The 15,460-nt window shown below is 41.5% G+C and overlaps 1 protein-coding gene across 1 annotated transcript; it reads left to right on the forward strand.

Moving 5' to 3' along the window:
• The first annotated feature begins 409 nt into the window (after positions 1-409).
• ASB15 (ankyrin repeat and SOCS box containing 15) lies at positions 410-15,216 on the forward strand. Its single transcript, XM_075557377.1, has 9 exons — positions 410-516; positions 2,317-2,369; positions 2,459-2,590; positions 3,570-3,728; positions 6,481-6,726; positions 7,517-7,688; positions 9,177-9,747; positions 10,463-10,616; positions 14,940-15,216. Exons 1-9 carry the CDS (start codon positions 410-412, stop codon positions 15,110-15,112), a joined length of 1,767 nt encoding a protein of 588 aa, XP_075413492.1. The 3' UTR covers positions 15,113-15,216.
• Positions 15,217-15,460: the final 244 nt, after the last annotated feature.

Genomic DNA, 15,460 nt, shown 5'->3' on the forward strand with positions numbered 1-15,460 from the left:
ACCAAAAGATAAATCATTGAAGATTTCAAAAGGTCGAACACAGGAATAAGGTGGGTTTTATACAAAATATGCTTTAGGAGGCACCCATGGTTTACACTGAATGGCTAGCCTAAAGGTTGGTGGTTGGAATCCCGCCCATCCATCTGCTTCCATCAAGGTCTCATCTGAAGCAATCCCATGATGCATTGCTGCTCTGTGAGGTGGTTGTCGCTATGACTCAGAATAGACTCACCAGCCACAGGCAGGGTTCCAATTTGGGGAGGTTTTGTAAATCTGTTTTCCCAAGTGAGGAAAGATGATTGAATTTTAGCTTTTTCATTTCACATCCTTCGTGTTAACCCTCATACTCTGATCTCTATCATTTGCTGATACACAAAAAAAATGGCTTCTGTTAAAATGATCTCCAGGCATGGAAACTCATGATGAGTCTGATGAAGACAATCTTACAAGTTACGACATCCAGCGCAGTATTCAAGAATCCATCGAAGCCAGCAAGACTACCTTTTATGCTGAAAGGTAACGCAGGACTGGGCTCCCCTCGACCAAAGCGCTTGGTGGCATTCATTTTGTGGCGATGAAATAAGCAGTAGTTCCTGATTTTTCCTCTAGAGAAACGTTTAACCTTCTTTTCTGGCAGGGAGCCTAATGACTTTACAAGGCTTCACCCTGTGCCTAGCCTGAGGAATTTGGTTTCCACAAATCTTGTGGAAAACAGAAAGAGCCTGGATGGGATATTCCTAGTTGGATTTGTAGTTGCCTAGCGGTGCTTACTCACTAACTTCATTTGGAATTGAAAAGGACACTTGGTCGTTTGACAAGTGTTGTTAATACAACTAAATGGACAAACGGAAGTCTGTATATTCCAAAATTCATTCTGGTACTGAGTCGGTAATGCTTTATATGTGACATATTTCATTTTTCCATCTTTAAAATGTGAACAAAAGAATGTTAACCAACCTGGCCCCAGCCCCAGCCCTTACATATAAGGAAAAGGGAAGAAAGTAGTATATATTATATATGATGAAGTAACGCATAAACCACAATTTATTTTGGTACTTACTATCCAAATGATAGAAATAAGCAAATGAAAACACGCACAGAAATCAATGTTTTGTATTAGCAGGAGTTGTAGAGTCTAAAACTGAGAAAGTTTCTGTTTGAACAATACCAATTATACTTCTGACAAATATCAACTCTAGCTTACCCGCACCTTCAACTGTAATATTTAGAATCCTGCACTCTGGAAGGTAGCTGTGTTTTTGTATACAAATGCAGAGCTTTTAAAAATCAGACACACTACATTTTCACTTCTTATTTGTTTGTTTTGTGGCTGTTTTAACGTCTTTCCATGATTCCCAACCGATTCTATAACTCTCGAGCTTCCAGGAAGGCATGCAGGAGCACAGGATGCTAGTAGATATTGCTGCTCATAACAGAGTTAAATCGAGGCAGTTACCCTAGCTGCTGGCAAGTTGACTCCAACTCAGTGTAAATCCATTTGTGTCAGCGCAGGAGCTTTCCACGGGCAATTTTGAATGTTCATTGCAATGCCTTTTTTCTGAGAGTCCTCTTGGACTTGAACCTCCAACCTGTTGGTTAGCAACTGAGCATGGTGATTGTCTGCTCCACCTCAGAGACTCTAGAGTTAAATAAGACTGTTGTGAATATCTGTCTCCAATGTACTCACACCCAACAACGAAGGCTGTGAGAGTTGAAATCACAGTCAACCAGAATAGTGACTGGGAGTGTGTTCACTAAAGGCCCAGCCCACTTGCGGATTGATTGTGTAAAGACTTTGACTTACAGTGTACACCATAAGCTTCAAAGTAAGTGATTAATTTGCAATTAAGTTCAAAGTAAAAAATTAAAAATTCATTGAACATGCAGATATTTTTAAAATTGGGGGAAGTCTTTGAGATCTTCCCATTTACTCTCATCATTTAGTAGACCAATGACCAAGAAGGCTAGTTGACTGCCTTAGGATCAAGCCCCAAAACTGGGCTGTGACTTGAACCCAAGTCTTCTAACTCTACTTCCAATCATTTACACCTTGTTCCTGCTTTAGAACTAATCTCTGACACAGGTTTTTGTCTTATATTTTGTTATCTTCCCTACTGTTTCCAGCCTTAATGTATGAGAACTATTTTCTCAAAATGGCGCCTAGGCGCGTACATGTTTAAGTAGATGAAGTGTGGGCATTTCCTGCCCATCTTGATTAAAGTATGTCCAAAGCTCAATATAAATGAAAACTCTCCATTTCTGCAAGTACAAATAGTTCAGATATGACTTTTTTTTCTTTCTTTCTTTCTCTGGTAGATTTGTAGCCCTCAGTGAACAAAATAGAAAACTTGTGACGGCTATAAAACAAGGTAAATGGGTGTGTGTGAACAGTGGACAGGACAGGAGCTTCCCCCTCACCCAGACAGAGATCTGGTATCTGACCCTGTGTTTACCTTAGGTCACATTCTTGAGCTCCAGGACTATGTGAAATGTCAATATGCACTGGATGAAGCTGATGAACAGGGATGGTTTCCATTGCATGAGGCTGCTGTTCAGCCCATTCAACAGATTCTTGAAATTGTTCTGGATGGTAAGGGACCATAAAACCTCTTGGATCAGACAAGTATAGGATGAGTCTGCCAATTTATGCGTGTTCCTAATAAATATAATGACACAGATTGGTGGCGAGGCATGGTTATGGCTAAAGAGTAGTACGCTAGTGTAAATAATGGATTAATTTATTTACATGTGAAGCTTTGTTCTTTTGGAGGGCAATTTTAGCATAGTAGACTATGAAGGGTCAGGCTAACAGCAACGTCAGCAGTTTGAAACCACCAGCAGCTCCAAGAGACAAAGATGGGGCTTTCTGTTCTTATAAACAGTCACAGCCACAGAAACCTACATGGGCAGTCCTACCCTGTCCTATAGGGTCACTATGAGTTGGCATCCACTCAGTGACAGTGAGTTTACTGGAGTTTTTTTGAAATGTTTTGAGTTGATAGATTTCCAAAGATTATTATATCATACAAGAAAGAATACAATGGGCTGGCACAATAAACTATCGCAATTGCCCTTATATTACATTGCATTTACATAATGTAAACATTAACAAATAATTTTGATAAACCAACTCACTATTGAACATACATAAGCTTGATGTCCGATTTATAAAATATTACCCTATATTTGAAATATCAATGTTGCCCCTTTGATCTACTAGATAATAAACAAGTGTGGGGTTTTTTTTAATTCCTTGAAACAAAGATAGGTGCTGGGGTTTGTTTTTTTTTATTAAGATTTTTTTTTCCAGTTTTACTTTTCCTCCTTTAGATGCTGGATTTTTAGCTTTCAATTTGATGATCAAGTTCACCTTCATCCCCTATTTACTCAACATTAGTTGGTAACTGTTAGTTGGATTTCCCTTTTCTATCAACTCCCTTTTTTATCTCTCTTTTTTAAAAAAAAAACTCAGTAGAATGGACAAGTATATAAGATTGGATCATTCTGTTCTATCTGGTATGTTTGAAGTAAAAACGTTCACTTTTCTACATGATGCTTTCACTTTTCAGCGTCATACAAGACTCTCTGGGAGTTCAAGACTTGTGATGGGGAAACGCCCTTGACTTTGGCAGTCAGAGCTGATCTGGTGGAAAATGTAAGAACTTTGCTAGCAAAGGGAGTGCTGCCCAACACTAAAAATGACAAAGGAGAGACACCCCTTCTGATCGGTAAATGACCCTTTTTTCAATAGATATATGTGTATATGTATATGTGTGTGTGTGTGTGTGTGTGTGTGTGTGTGTATCCCATATTAAATGAAGGGGGAAGTGCAGAGTGGAGACCCAAGGCCCAAGTGTCAGCCAATGGAGATCCCCTCATAGAGGGGTTTAGGAGAGGAGATGGGTCAGTCAGGGTGCGAGGTAGTACCGATGAAGAACACAGGTTTCCCCCAGATACTGGATGCTTCCTCCCCCCAACTACCATGATCCCAATTCTACCTTGCAGGACTGGATAGGGCAGAGGCTGTACACTGGTGCATATGGGGGCGGGAGGCACAGGGAATCCAGGGTGGATGATACCTTCAGGACCAAAGGTGTGAGGGGCGATGCTGGGAGAGTGGAGGGTGAGTGGGTTGGATAGGGGGAACTGATTACAAGGATCCACGTGTAACCTCCTCCCTGGGAGATGGACAGCGGAGAAGGGGGGAAGGGAGACTCCAGATAGGGAAAGATATGACAAAATAACAATGCATAAATTACCAAGAGCACATGAGGGAGGAGGGAGCGGGGAGGGAGGGAAAAATAAAAGAGGACCTGATGCAAAGGGCTTAAATGGAGAGCAAATGCTTTGAAAATGATTGGGGCAGGGAATGTGTGGATGTGCTTTATACAATTGATGTATGTATATGTATGGACTGTGATAAGAGTTGTATGAGCCCCTAATAAAATGTTTTTTTAAAATGACCCTTTTTTCTAGAACTGGTATAGCTTGAGTCAAATAATAAGTATTTTGTAAATTTATTAGAAACCCCATGTCTGTTAAAATGATAAGACGTCGTTTTAATGAAGTCATTCCCTGAGCTCCTCCCCCAGCCCCACCTCGCCCGGCCTAGGATTTATTTTTCCTATCACAAAAAAGGTCGAGTGTGAAGAACAATGACTTCCTCCAGTACCAAATTATAGAGAGTACAACCAGGAGGGATCCAAAATAGGAATTTTCAGAGTCATTTGTGTCTCTCCAGGACTCGTCTTCTCCTCACTCACCTGGGCTTGGGCTTCATTTATGGCCTGGGCAGTATTTATTATGAAATATTGCGCTCATGTTACACAGGTGTGGTAAGTGGTAGTTAAGCTGATTTGTGATGATCTGGCATTTAAGGCTTTTGTCCCCCCTCTGACTCCCTACCCAACCGTTACCCCCTGGGCGTGGCGACTCCTTACTCTGTTGGCTAGCCCCAAAGTTACCCTGTAAAATGGGCCCAGGGCTGAGAGGAAGCTCACGTAACGGTTTGCATCTCAGTTCCAGTGCCCGTCGTTACTCTCCCTACCCTTACATCAGTTACAGCTCAGTTAATCTTACTTCAGACATTCTCTTTTTCATGAATTGATACACATCTTCCTCGTCCCTTCTCCTTTCAATTTTCCATCCCTTGTCAAAAAACTATGGAGGAGAGAAGTCTTTCTTCTCTGTGTTATGTGTTAGGAAATAATCCATCTCAAAACTGACAGCAGATGAAATTTCGTGAGAAAGCCACGTTTACCGAGAGAGGGAGGGAATGACTAAATTATAATCAAAAGGTGCCATCCCCAAGTGAAGTGCCCAAAGGTGCTTTTTTTTTAAGGTGCTTATTTTTACGGTGACTGTACATTCTTCTAGCTCCTTTACTTTTGATTAACTCTTAAGCTTGAACCTGAGGTTAGTGTTTTATTTATGCATTTGTATTAAAAAAAATACTTTTTCTTAACAAAGTGTTGCTTTTGTTTGTTTTGACTTTTACTTAGTTATATTACACCAATAGTATGCCCTACTGATTCCCATTATTTCAGCCCTTCCCCTGTGAAGGTTGTGTACGTGGGTGAACCAGCAAGGGTTCTCCACCATAGCCTCTATTATTTCTGTAGGAAACATTTTCTTAGTGCCAAAGATTAAATTGCAAGTGGAGTTTCGCTTCAAAAACAAAAAGTTAAGTTGAAGACGAGTTTTTGTATGTGATTCATTTTGTGATGAACGATGAATGTCTCTGATCGGCAGTTCTCTGAGTCAGACAAAAGGAATATGAAGGAAGAGGTTATGACTTTAATTCCTCCCTCTGTAACAGCCCTCTTGAATGTAAGGCATTCAAGAAAAAATGCAAAAAGAGCAAGCAGATAAATGAGGCCACATTCCTGTGTTTAAGTGTGCTCTGCTCCAGCACCAGCTAGGCTGAGGTCACCCGCTGTAACAGAACTGCAGTGGCAGCTGGGTGACTCGGAGAAAGGCATTTGTCACTAGACACTGCTTTAGACCGTGTGAGCAAGAGAGAAACTGGACTCCCGCGGCAGTGGGGGCTGGCCGGCTGGCTGGCTTCTGAAGAAGTCAGCACGTTTATCTTCAGTTTTCTATTAAACCTTTTGGAGCCTTCCTCCACTCCCTGGCCTTAGCCTGTCTGTACTTGGCATCCTGGCTGCCCAGGATTGTAGGAATCAAAAGAATAGCTATGAACTACCTCCAGCTATGGTCACCAGGAGCTCTGGTGGCATTATGTTTTAAGCATTGGGCTGTTGATTGCAAGATCAGTGGTTCAAATCCACCAGCTGCTGAAAGAGAGAAAGATGAGGCTGTCTGATGTGGAGAGAGTTCCGATGGTCTGAATCAACCTAAACGTTGGAGTTATTGCCTGCCTTGATATGCGGCGTGGTAATTAGATGGATATCATCCGCATCTGATATATCCCCGATACTTGGCCTGCTGTTGACTGCACTTTCCCAACTTGTTTTCCAGCTGTCAAAAAGGGCTCCTACGACATGGTATCCGCTCTGATGAAACACACCTCCAGCCTTGACCAGCCCTGTGTCAAGCGGTGGTCGGCAATGCACGAGGCCGCCAAACAGGGGCGCAAAGACATCGTAGCTCTCCTTCTGATGCACGGTGGCAACGTCCACCTGAGAGATGGATTTGGAGTCACGCCTTTAGGGGTTGCTGCCGAGTATGGCCACTGTGATGTGTTAGAGCATCTCATTCACAAAGGTACGGGTGGAGGGATCTTGCCTTTAGACGTTCCTCCTGCCTCTCTGCTCTCCCTTTCCCCACCCTCACTGATGTGCATGGCCAAACTTCTCTGCAGACCCCAGTTCCACACCCACTTAAACAATACACCTGGTGACCTCAAATCCAACGACTGCTCGCTCTAGAGCTAGCCCATTTGCGAAAATGGTTCCCAAGATCTTGCATTCATTTGCACCTAAACCAAATTCCTCCTCTGTTCCAACTTCCTATATAATAGTTTCTCTCAACCAACCTTGGGTTTTCTCTAATTCTTCTACTACCTTCTTTCTTACATCCAGCCAGGTAAGTCCTATCGTTTCTCCCTCACCTGTAGGCATCATTGAAATCCTTCTGCCTCCTTGGCCAGGCCCTCTTAGATCTTTTCTGGACTAGTGCAGTTGTTACTTAACTTGGCCTCTGATGTCTGGTCTTTTCATCAGAGTACCCACACGACACCCTGAAACTCAGTGTGTCTCACTACGGGACAGCCACAATAAATGTAAGTGATTGGAAAAATCATCAGTGGCTCTGATTGTTCACTGAGTCATATACAGCCCCTCCGGCCCCCACACCATTACCCTGCATCATTTCTCCAAGGTCATCCCTCATTACTTCTCAGAAAAGAGACTACTGATGTACTTCTGAGAAACCAGTCATTGCAAACATATGGAGCATAATGCTACCCTGACATGCCTGTGGTCATCAGTGGCAACTGGTTATACCCTGACAATATTGCGTAGTTATCCTTATGTCACATGTGTTCCACTGCTAGGTGGTGATGTGTTTGCTTTGGCGGATGATGGCGCATCAGTGCTGTTTGAGGCAGCTGGAGGGGGCAATCCAGATTGCATTTCCCTCTTGCTGGAATATGGAGGAAGTGGAAACGTGCCCAACAGAGCAGGACATCTCCCTATACACCGCGCTGCCTATGAGGGACATTATCTGTGAGTAATCAAGCACGGGGTAGTCATTTTTAGTTAAAAATACAAGATTATAGATGTGAGAGAGTCACAAGTTTCTCTGGAATGCCCTCCAAATTCCAAAAAATAGACAAAATGTCTACAATGGTGGTACTTAGATATTTAGAACTCATCTGATTTTTCACCTTTCCATCTTCTTATACTTCAAAAAATGTCCATGATGAATGTGTACTACTTCTGTAATGAAGAGAGAATCCCTTTTGGAAAGAATTAAGTTATGAGTGAGAATTCTGCACAAACCCAGAAGCTGCCCCCACCTCACCCCACAGAGCGACTTGTTGTTTAAAAATAAATTAATAATTTTAAAAGTGTTTAACAAAAAAAACTAACTAGAAAAATGTGCCTCGTGGCTAAGGAATAAAAATTGAGACACTACAGACAGTATTAGTCCAATTATTGAATAAAACTTTCAGGCTGCTATAGTAAAATGTCAACTGAATCCGCGAGTAGAGAAGCTTCCTTATAATAAATATTTCCCCCACCGCACACATGCACACATACAAAGAAAAACTTTTTTTGATCATAAAATATGCCCTGATCAGCACATCAATGTGAGCTTAGGCTCATGATACAAAGCTAGCCAACATGATGACTTTAGTCAATAAAATATGTTTCACACTGAAATGGGCTTGATCGCTTCTAGTAGCTGCATTAGGTAAGTTAAGTGGCCAATAATTGATGCTAAGTGACATGTTGTTAAAATTTACCTGGATTTAGTCCCGGTGTTCATAAATTCACACATAGTACCTCTGAATTAGGCACGAGAGATCAAGTTATCCTTGCCTTGTGGCTCTGTGTATGAGTAGCTAGCTGTTCAGTCAAGTGTGAAATTCACAACTGTGTTTTACATGTTTTTGGAAGCATAAGTTATTCATGCATACGCATTCGTTATTTTAAGTGGTCTAAGATAGGGTTGAGGGACTAATCAAGACTCCTTCTATAGTATCAGAGAGACTTATGTTTATACGAGGGAGCTTCCAAAAAGTTTGTGAAAAGAATTCCAATATCTTGGAATTCCACTTTTCCAGACTTTTTGAAGGCTCCTTGCATTTGTCTTTTATTGCCTACCATTGATTGCTGTTAAGTGTTATCGTGTTTATGGAAGAACCAAAAGATGGCAAGGGTTTCTAAGAAACCACAATACCCGACTAAATGACCCAACATGTCCCGCAGGGGTGTTTAAGATGGAAAGCTCAATCAAAGCTCAAGTCTACCTCTCCCCACCCCACCCACCCACCCCGCTCCACTCAACAACTTAACTAAACCAAACCAAAGTAGACGGTTGTAGCTTAATGGACAAAAGTCAGATGCTCTGTTAGAAAATTATCTAGAAAATATAAAGAACACTAAAGCTATATCCACTAACGGCGAGGAAACGGTGGCTTATTTAATGCCAAGGTTTTTCTTGACACCGTGTGAATATTGCGTTTGTTTTGTATGCTTACTTTGCAGTGCTCTGAAATATCTTATCCCTGTAACGTCCAGACATGCCATCCAGAAAAGTGGGCTTACCCCGATTCACTCCGCAGCCGATGGGCAAAATGTGCAATGTCTACAGCTGCTCATTGAACACGGCTTTGATGTCAACACGCTGCTGGCCGACCACATTTCCGAGAGCTACGACGACGGGAGGAAGACGGCGCTGTACTTCGCGGTTTCTAACAATGACATCCAATGCACAGAAGTCCTGCTGGCTGCCGGCGCAGATCCCAACCTAGACCCGCTCAACTCCCTTCTTGTGGCGGTGAGGGCCAACAACCACGAACTCGTCCGCCTGCTCCTCTCCCAGGGAGCTGACGTCAACTGCTATTTCATGCACGTGAATGACACGCGCTTCCCCAGTGCCATTCAATACGCCCTGAACGACGAGGCCATGCTCAGGCTGCTGCTGAACAGCGGCTACCAAGTGGAGATGTGCTTTGACTGCATGCACGGCGACATCTTTGGGAACTCTTTTGTGTGGTCGGAGATCGAGGAAGAAGTACTGCCCGGATGGACGTCCTCAGTGATCAAAGATAATCCGGTGAGTTTCATCCTTTTCCGCTGGCACCATTAACCACGCTTATAAAGTGTCGTTCATTGAGGGATTTGAGAAGAAAGGGCAAAATCAACGCTTACCTCGGCATCCTTCTCCTTCTTGATTTCGTTTGTCATGATAGGGAATGTGCTGCGATATAACAAAAAGAAAACGCAGTTTGCTTTTCTTGGAAGAGAGCTTTGACCAACCAGATGCAGAGGATGGTAAAAATATAGGTGACAATAAGCCTGCTTCTTTAGTGGAAACTGGGGGCTAGAGGAAAGAAACATGGCTCCCCCAAGTTATGTTGACTAGAAGCACATCCCAAACCCAAACCAAACCCACTGCTAGCCATTGGCTTCTGCCACTTGGCAGTCTTATCGGGCATCATAGAACCGTTTCTTGGGGTTCCCAAAGAGAAAAATCCTTCTAGAAGCACACCACCGCATCTTTCTCTCAAACCACCAACCTCCTGCTTTGTAGCCAAACGCTTTAACCACTGTGTCACCAGGGCTCCTAGATGAGATCAGAAAACCCAACATCTATCTTTAGGCTGGTAGTTCCATAGGAATAAACAATTTAGTTTTTCATATAGGGAGGGATATTTTCTCCTCCCCCCCCCCTTTGTTTTTAAAGACTAAAAAAACAAAATCGAGTACTTCTGTATATAGGATATGGGTGTGGTGTAAACTCGTAAACTAAATTTTACCAATTCTCTCAGTTCTGTGAGTTTATTACAGTTCCTTGGATGAAACACTTGATAGGCAGCGTTATCCGAATATTAATAGATTACATGGATTATGTCCCTCTGTGTGCCAAGCTGAAGTCTGCACTGGAAGTACAGCGAGAATGGCCAGAAATCCGTGAAATACTAGGTAACCGCTTTGCCTGAAAGGTTTTTTAATTAAAATATGCATATGGGGGAGGTTTCTTAATGCCTTCTTCGATGCTGTTTTGGGTGTTCATTTATTCGATGATCAGAGTTCTTGGTTTTTAAAACAATCATTCTTAGCAATCCTCTTATGTAAGATACAGACGTGCTTTTCTTGATATTTTCCAACTCTTTAATTAAACGAGTCAGATGAACATTCTCAATTTTCGTGAAGGAAATTTGTATAACAAAACCAAACCCACGGTCACAGCATCAGTCCCAGCTCAGGGTGGCCCTCTGCGGGGCTTCTGAAACTGTCCGTCTGCAGGGGAGCAGCAAGCCTCAACTTTCTCCCTCGGAGCAGCTGGTGGGTTTGACCTGCTGGCCACAGTGCAATAGCATACAGCGAGTCTAGTGCAGTCTGTGAGTAGGGGCCAGGTTCATGTCTGTATTCTCAAGGCGAGCATGGCACTGCATAGTAGCAAGTACTCAATAACGAATGGACGGCATGAGAAATGTCCTTTTTGATATGCTCTCTCTCAGGCCTTTACTGGACAAATTCCAATGACCAACATTTTACATTACAAACTTTCTGTTTCTTATAAGTGAGCGTTCTTAGTGATACTCATAAAAGTGTATTATAATTTAAAAGTTTCAATAAAAAATGATCCTTAAATTACTCAACAAAAAGAAAGACTGACGAAATCAAAGCAGACCAAACATGCTTACGTAAAGATGTTTTCTGTTTCAAAATAGTCAGGAAAAGAATTAAATTTTCAAAACCTACTTTAACATTAATTTCATGGCATGAAGAAACATTATAGTATTTTACATGACATTTAAATAATTATCCATTATTAATATACCTTAGTAGGCTTTGACTATGAAAGCATACAATCTCCTATTGTTAAAGATCAGACAGCTTTTTATGCGAAGCCAACAATGTCTTTTACAGCCAAGAAGATGAAATGAAATGTTCAGCTGATTCAAATATCATGTTTTTTAGGTCTATAAAGGAAAGATCATAGTGGGGTTTCATCTAAGCATTTAGTTTTAGGCACAGAGTTTTATACATTTCATGAGTTGAACTGAATTTTGACTATTTTGACTAGGGTAGCAAGCGATATAAGCTAATGGAGACTTTTGACTGGAGAGTATGATAATTCAACTTAATGTACATATGAAGGTAAACTTGGATTCTCCTTAATTGGCTCATCCTCTGGGATGAATTCTACAACAAAACTTCATGATAATTGAACATTTGTCTTAGAACATTGGATGAACAATGTGCTGGGAGAGGGCTTCAAAAATGTATGGGAAAATGAAATTTAAAGGTACTAGACTTTTTCCACAACCTTTTCGAAAACTCCCTCCTATTACAAACTGAGCGATTGAGCTGTAGGGTCAGAGAGGTCGAGGATGGAATGAAATGCTGGGCCCCGCCTGGGAATAGGATTACTGGCTTGTATGGTGCCCTTGTCTTTATGGGCTAATGGTTTCGCAGGAAATGGCGATGAGTTTACCTTTTTTAATTCATTGAAAGGATCAGTGATCTTTATTTCCTGTAAAAAGGCCAAGTTAGTCCCACCAGCTGTGCAACTTTGAACAAGTGGTTCATCCTTGATATACCTAGGTTTTGCCACAATACATTATGACCAAGGAGATGATTTATCCTATAAACTTGTGGGGATTCAAAGAGATGATACCTTTCAGTACTTAGTCCCTATAACATTAAAATCTTAATACATTTTTTCCATTTTAAAAACCCAATTGTCAATATGCTTAATACCAGGTGGTTCTTGCTGGATAGATGCACAGTGACCCCGTGTGTGATCAGTAGCACCACCCTGAAGGGTTTCCAGGGCTGAACTCTTTACCGACAATGATGGTCCCAGGTTTAGTTCCCTAGACCTTCTGGGCAAATACTGAGCAGCCAAATACTTAGCCACAGCTCTACCAGGGGTCCCACAAGACAAGAAGATGCATGTGAAATAGAAATAGAAAAAAGTCAGAGCTGATGTAACGCATCTAAGGAAAGACTTAGAAAGAAATAAGGAAAAACAATTTAGAAAGCAAAGACTAAATTAGAACGAATAATGAACTAGATAATGCCTTCAGAACAAACATTTCCAAATCAAATAGAAATGAAGGAAGAGATAAAGGGATTTGAGAGACCCTGAAAAGAATGTTGAGAACAGGGAATGCTGGGTTGCTATGTGAGTAAGAGGGTTTCTGAAGCAGAAGACCACGTCAAAAGAACAGATCCAATAAACCACTAAACAAGCAAAACCTAAATCTAAAAGAAAAAATCTGTCAAATCTGAAAGATTTGAGACTACACATTTCTGATGAAAATTAGATCATTACTAAATGTGTCTTTGACGTGCTTGATGCCAAAAGAAAATGGAGTACCGTTCTTAAGAACATCAATGGATAGAAAATGTGAGCCAAGGATGAATGCACAGCAAAACTGATGTTCAATGATCAATGTCTACGTGCAAGAACTCATTCATTCAATGCTGCTCCGCTGACCATCTTCCGAGGAATCCACTAGCAAATGAGCATTGGGCAACCCCAGACAGTCAGAAAGACACCCACCCGAGGAGGATTACCTAGTTGCTGTGGAGTTGATTCTGACTTGTGGTGAGAATTGTGCCCCTGAGATGTTCAACTGCTTTGCCTGATGTAGACTGCCAAGCTTTTCTTCCAAGGCACCTCCAGAGGGACTCAAACCTCCAACCTTTTGTAGACTCACCTCCCAGAGACTCCATTCCAGGCCCACATGACTACAAATACAACGTGTAAGTCCACTGTTTGCTATGAGCATGGCTAGCCACTCCATGTCAGGATTCCTCCAGGCATCCAAATGGCAGTGTGTTAGTGAAGAAGAAAATGATGGGTGTTTTTTAAGAAAATGAATCTGTACTATGTGGGTCATAACTTTGCCTCAAACACCTTTGGAAAAATGTTTGAATAAAATAGGCAGTGAGGACTGGCAATTTTACAAGAAATGCTGACACTAGAACCGAAATCTAATCACTTATGGGTCATTGTTCACATCTACTGAGTGCTGACAATGTACAAAGCACTTTTCTAATACTTTATGTAGACCTTATTGTTATTGATGTTCCTTAGAAGCGAATATGGTGACCCAGAGGTTAAATGATTCATCCAAGCTCACACTCAATTGGCCGAGTCAGGATTTTTAAAAAGCCACAAGCTAAAACCATGTGCTGGGCTGCCTTTTCATTTCCTTCATTAGGATTCATGAGGAACAAAACCAACTGACCGACCGAACCCTTTGCCATCTAGTCAACCCCTCTAACTGCAGTTCTGTCCATGTGTGTCAGGCAGCCCTGTGCTCCAGAGGGTTTTCAGTGGCCGATTTTTGGGAGTAGACTGCCCGACTTTTCTTCTGAGTGGACTTGAACCACCAACCTTTGGTTCCCAGTGAGCACATTGACTGTCTACATCACCAGGGATTCCTGCATCTTTTAGGTCTATGGTATTGGCGTTATCAGATTGAGAATAAAGACTAAATGTAATCAGATTGAGAATGTAATCAGATTGAGAATAAAGACTAAAGTCAGCTATTTGAGAAATGTTAATACTTTTTATGGGAAATGTGAAATGCTTATGCATCACACCCTGGAAACGCATATAAGATTACATCATGGATTAATGGAATCACTTGCACCTGATGTTTTCTGAATAATTATCATCATACATATGGGTACACGAGAGAGGAACTAAAGATATGGAGTTCTATAACACTCAGTTCTAAAAAGAGTATACAAGGGATGTAAGCAGTTGCTTGCTTGCTTTTTCCCCCCACTCCCATCCATCCATTCATTCACCAAAGTCTAGTTGAGTACTGACTATGAAATGAACTATCTTCGTGGAGCAGATGGACTAAATCTTGACCCTTCTGGAGCTAACCTTCCAGAGCTAACCTGAGTGGTCCCTCACCACAATGGAGTAGATGCCGACTCATAGAGACGCTATAGACAGGGTAGAACTGCCCCTGTATGTTTCGGAGACTGCAACTCATATGAAAATAGAAATCCCCATCTTTCTCCCATTGAGCAGCTGGTGGTTTTGAACTGCTGACCTTGTGTATCACAGCCCAATTCATAACTACTACTCCACCAAGGCTCCATAGGGATTGGTCTAGAATGCCTAATTACATTTTTAAAATTTTATTACAGTCACCAATTCCTAAAAATGTACACATATTTTCCCCCAGAAAGACACTATCTGTATTATTCTGAAGCAGTCTGTAGCTCACAGGTCAATCCACTAATAAGGTTTTCCCTCATTCATTTTAGAGAATCCTTGTTCATTGAAGCATTTGTGTCGCTTAAAAATCCGACGGCTCATGGGTCTCCAGCGACTTGGCCAGCCAGCCTCCATGGAGAAGCTTTCCCTGCCACCAACTATACAAAGATACATATTATTTAAAGAGTATGATCTGTATGGGCAAGGACTGAAATTGCCATAGCTTAAAAATCACATTTTAAAATGTGATTTTTTTTAAAAGTGGAATTATCTTCCATCTTTAAGTGTATGCAAACCCATTTGCAATTGTGTAGATAGATCATGTGTTGTAAGGCAATGCTTCTTATGAGAGGTTTAAGTTGTGATTCTTTAAGATAGTCATTATTTTGTATTTGTGATTAGGTTCTCCTATGTCTTCAAACTCTCCCTATTAAGTGGATCCTGCGTATAAAATTATCCATGATCAAATATCTCCGATATTTAAAAAAAAACTCAAGCAAACAAATTACCACTTCCACAAACATATCTCTTCTTGTTGCTGACCCATTTTACTCCTCTCTGGTAGCCACTT

This window comes from Tenrec ecaudatus, chromosome 9 (genome assembly GCF_050624435.1).
Source record: "Tenrec ecaudatus isolate mTenEca1 chromosome 9, mTenEca1.hap1, whole genome shotgun sequence".
Classification (NCBI taxonomy): Eukaryota; Metazoa; Chordata; class Mammalia; order Afrosoricida; family Tenrecidae; genus Tenrec; species Tenrec ecaudatus.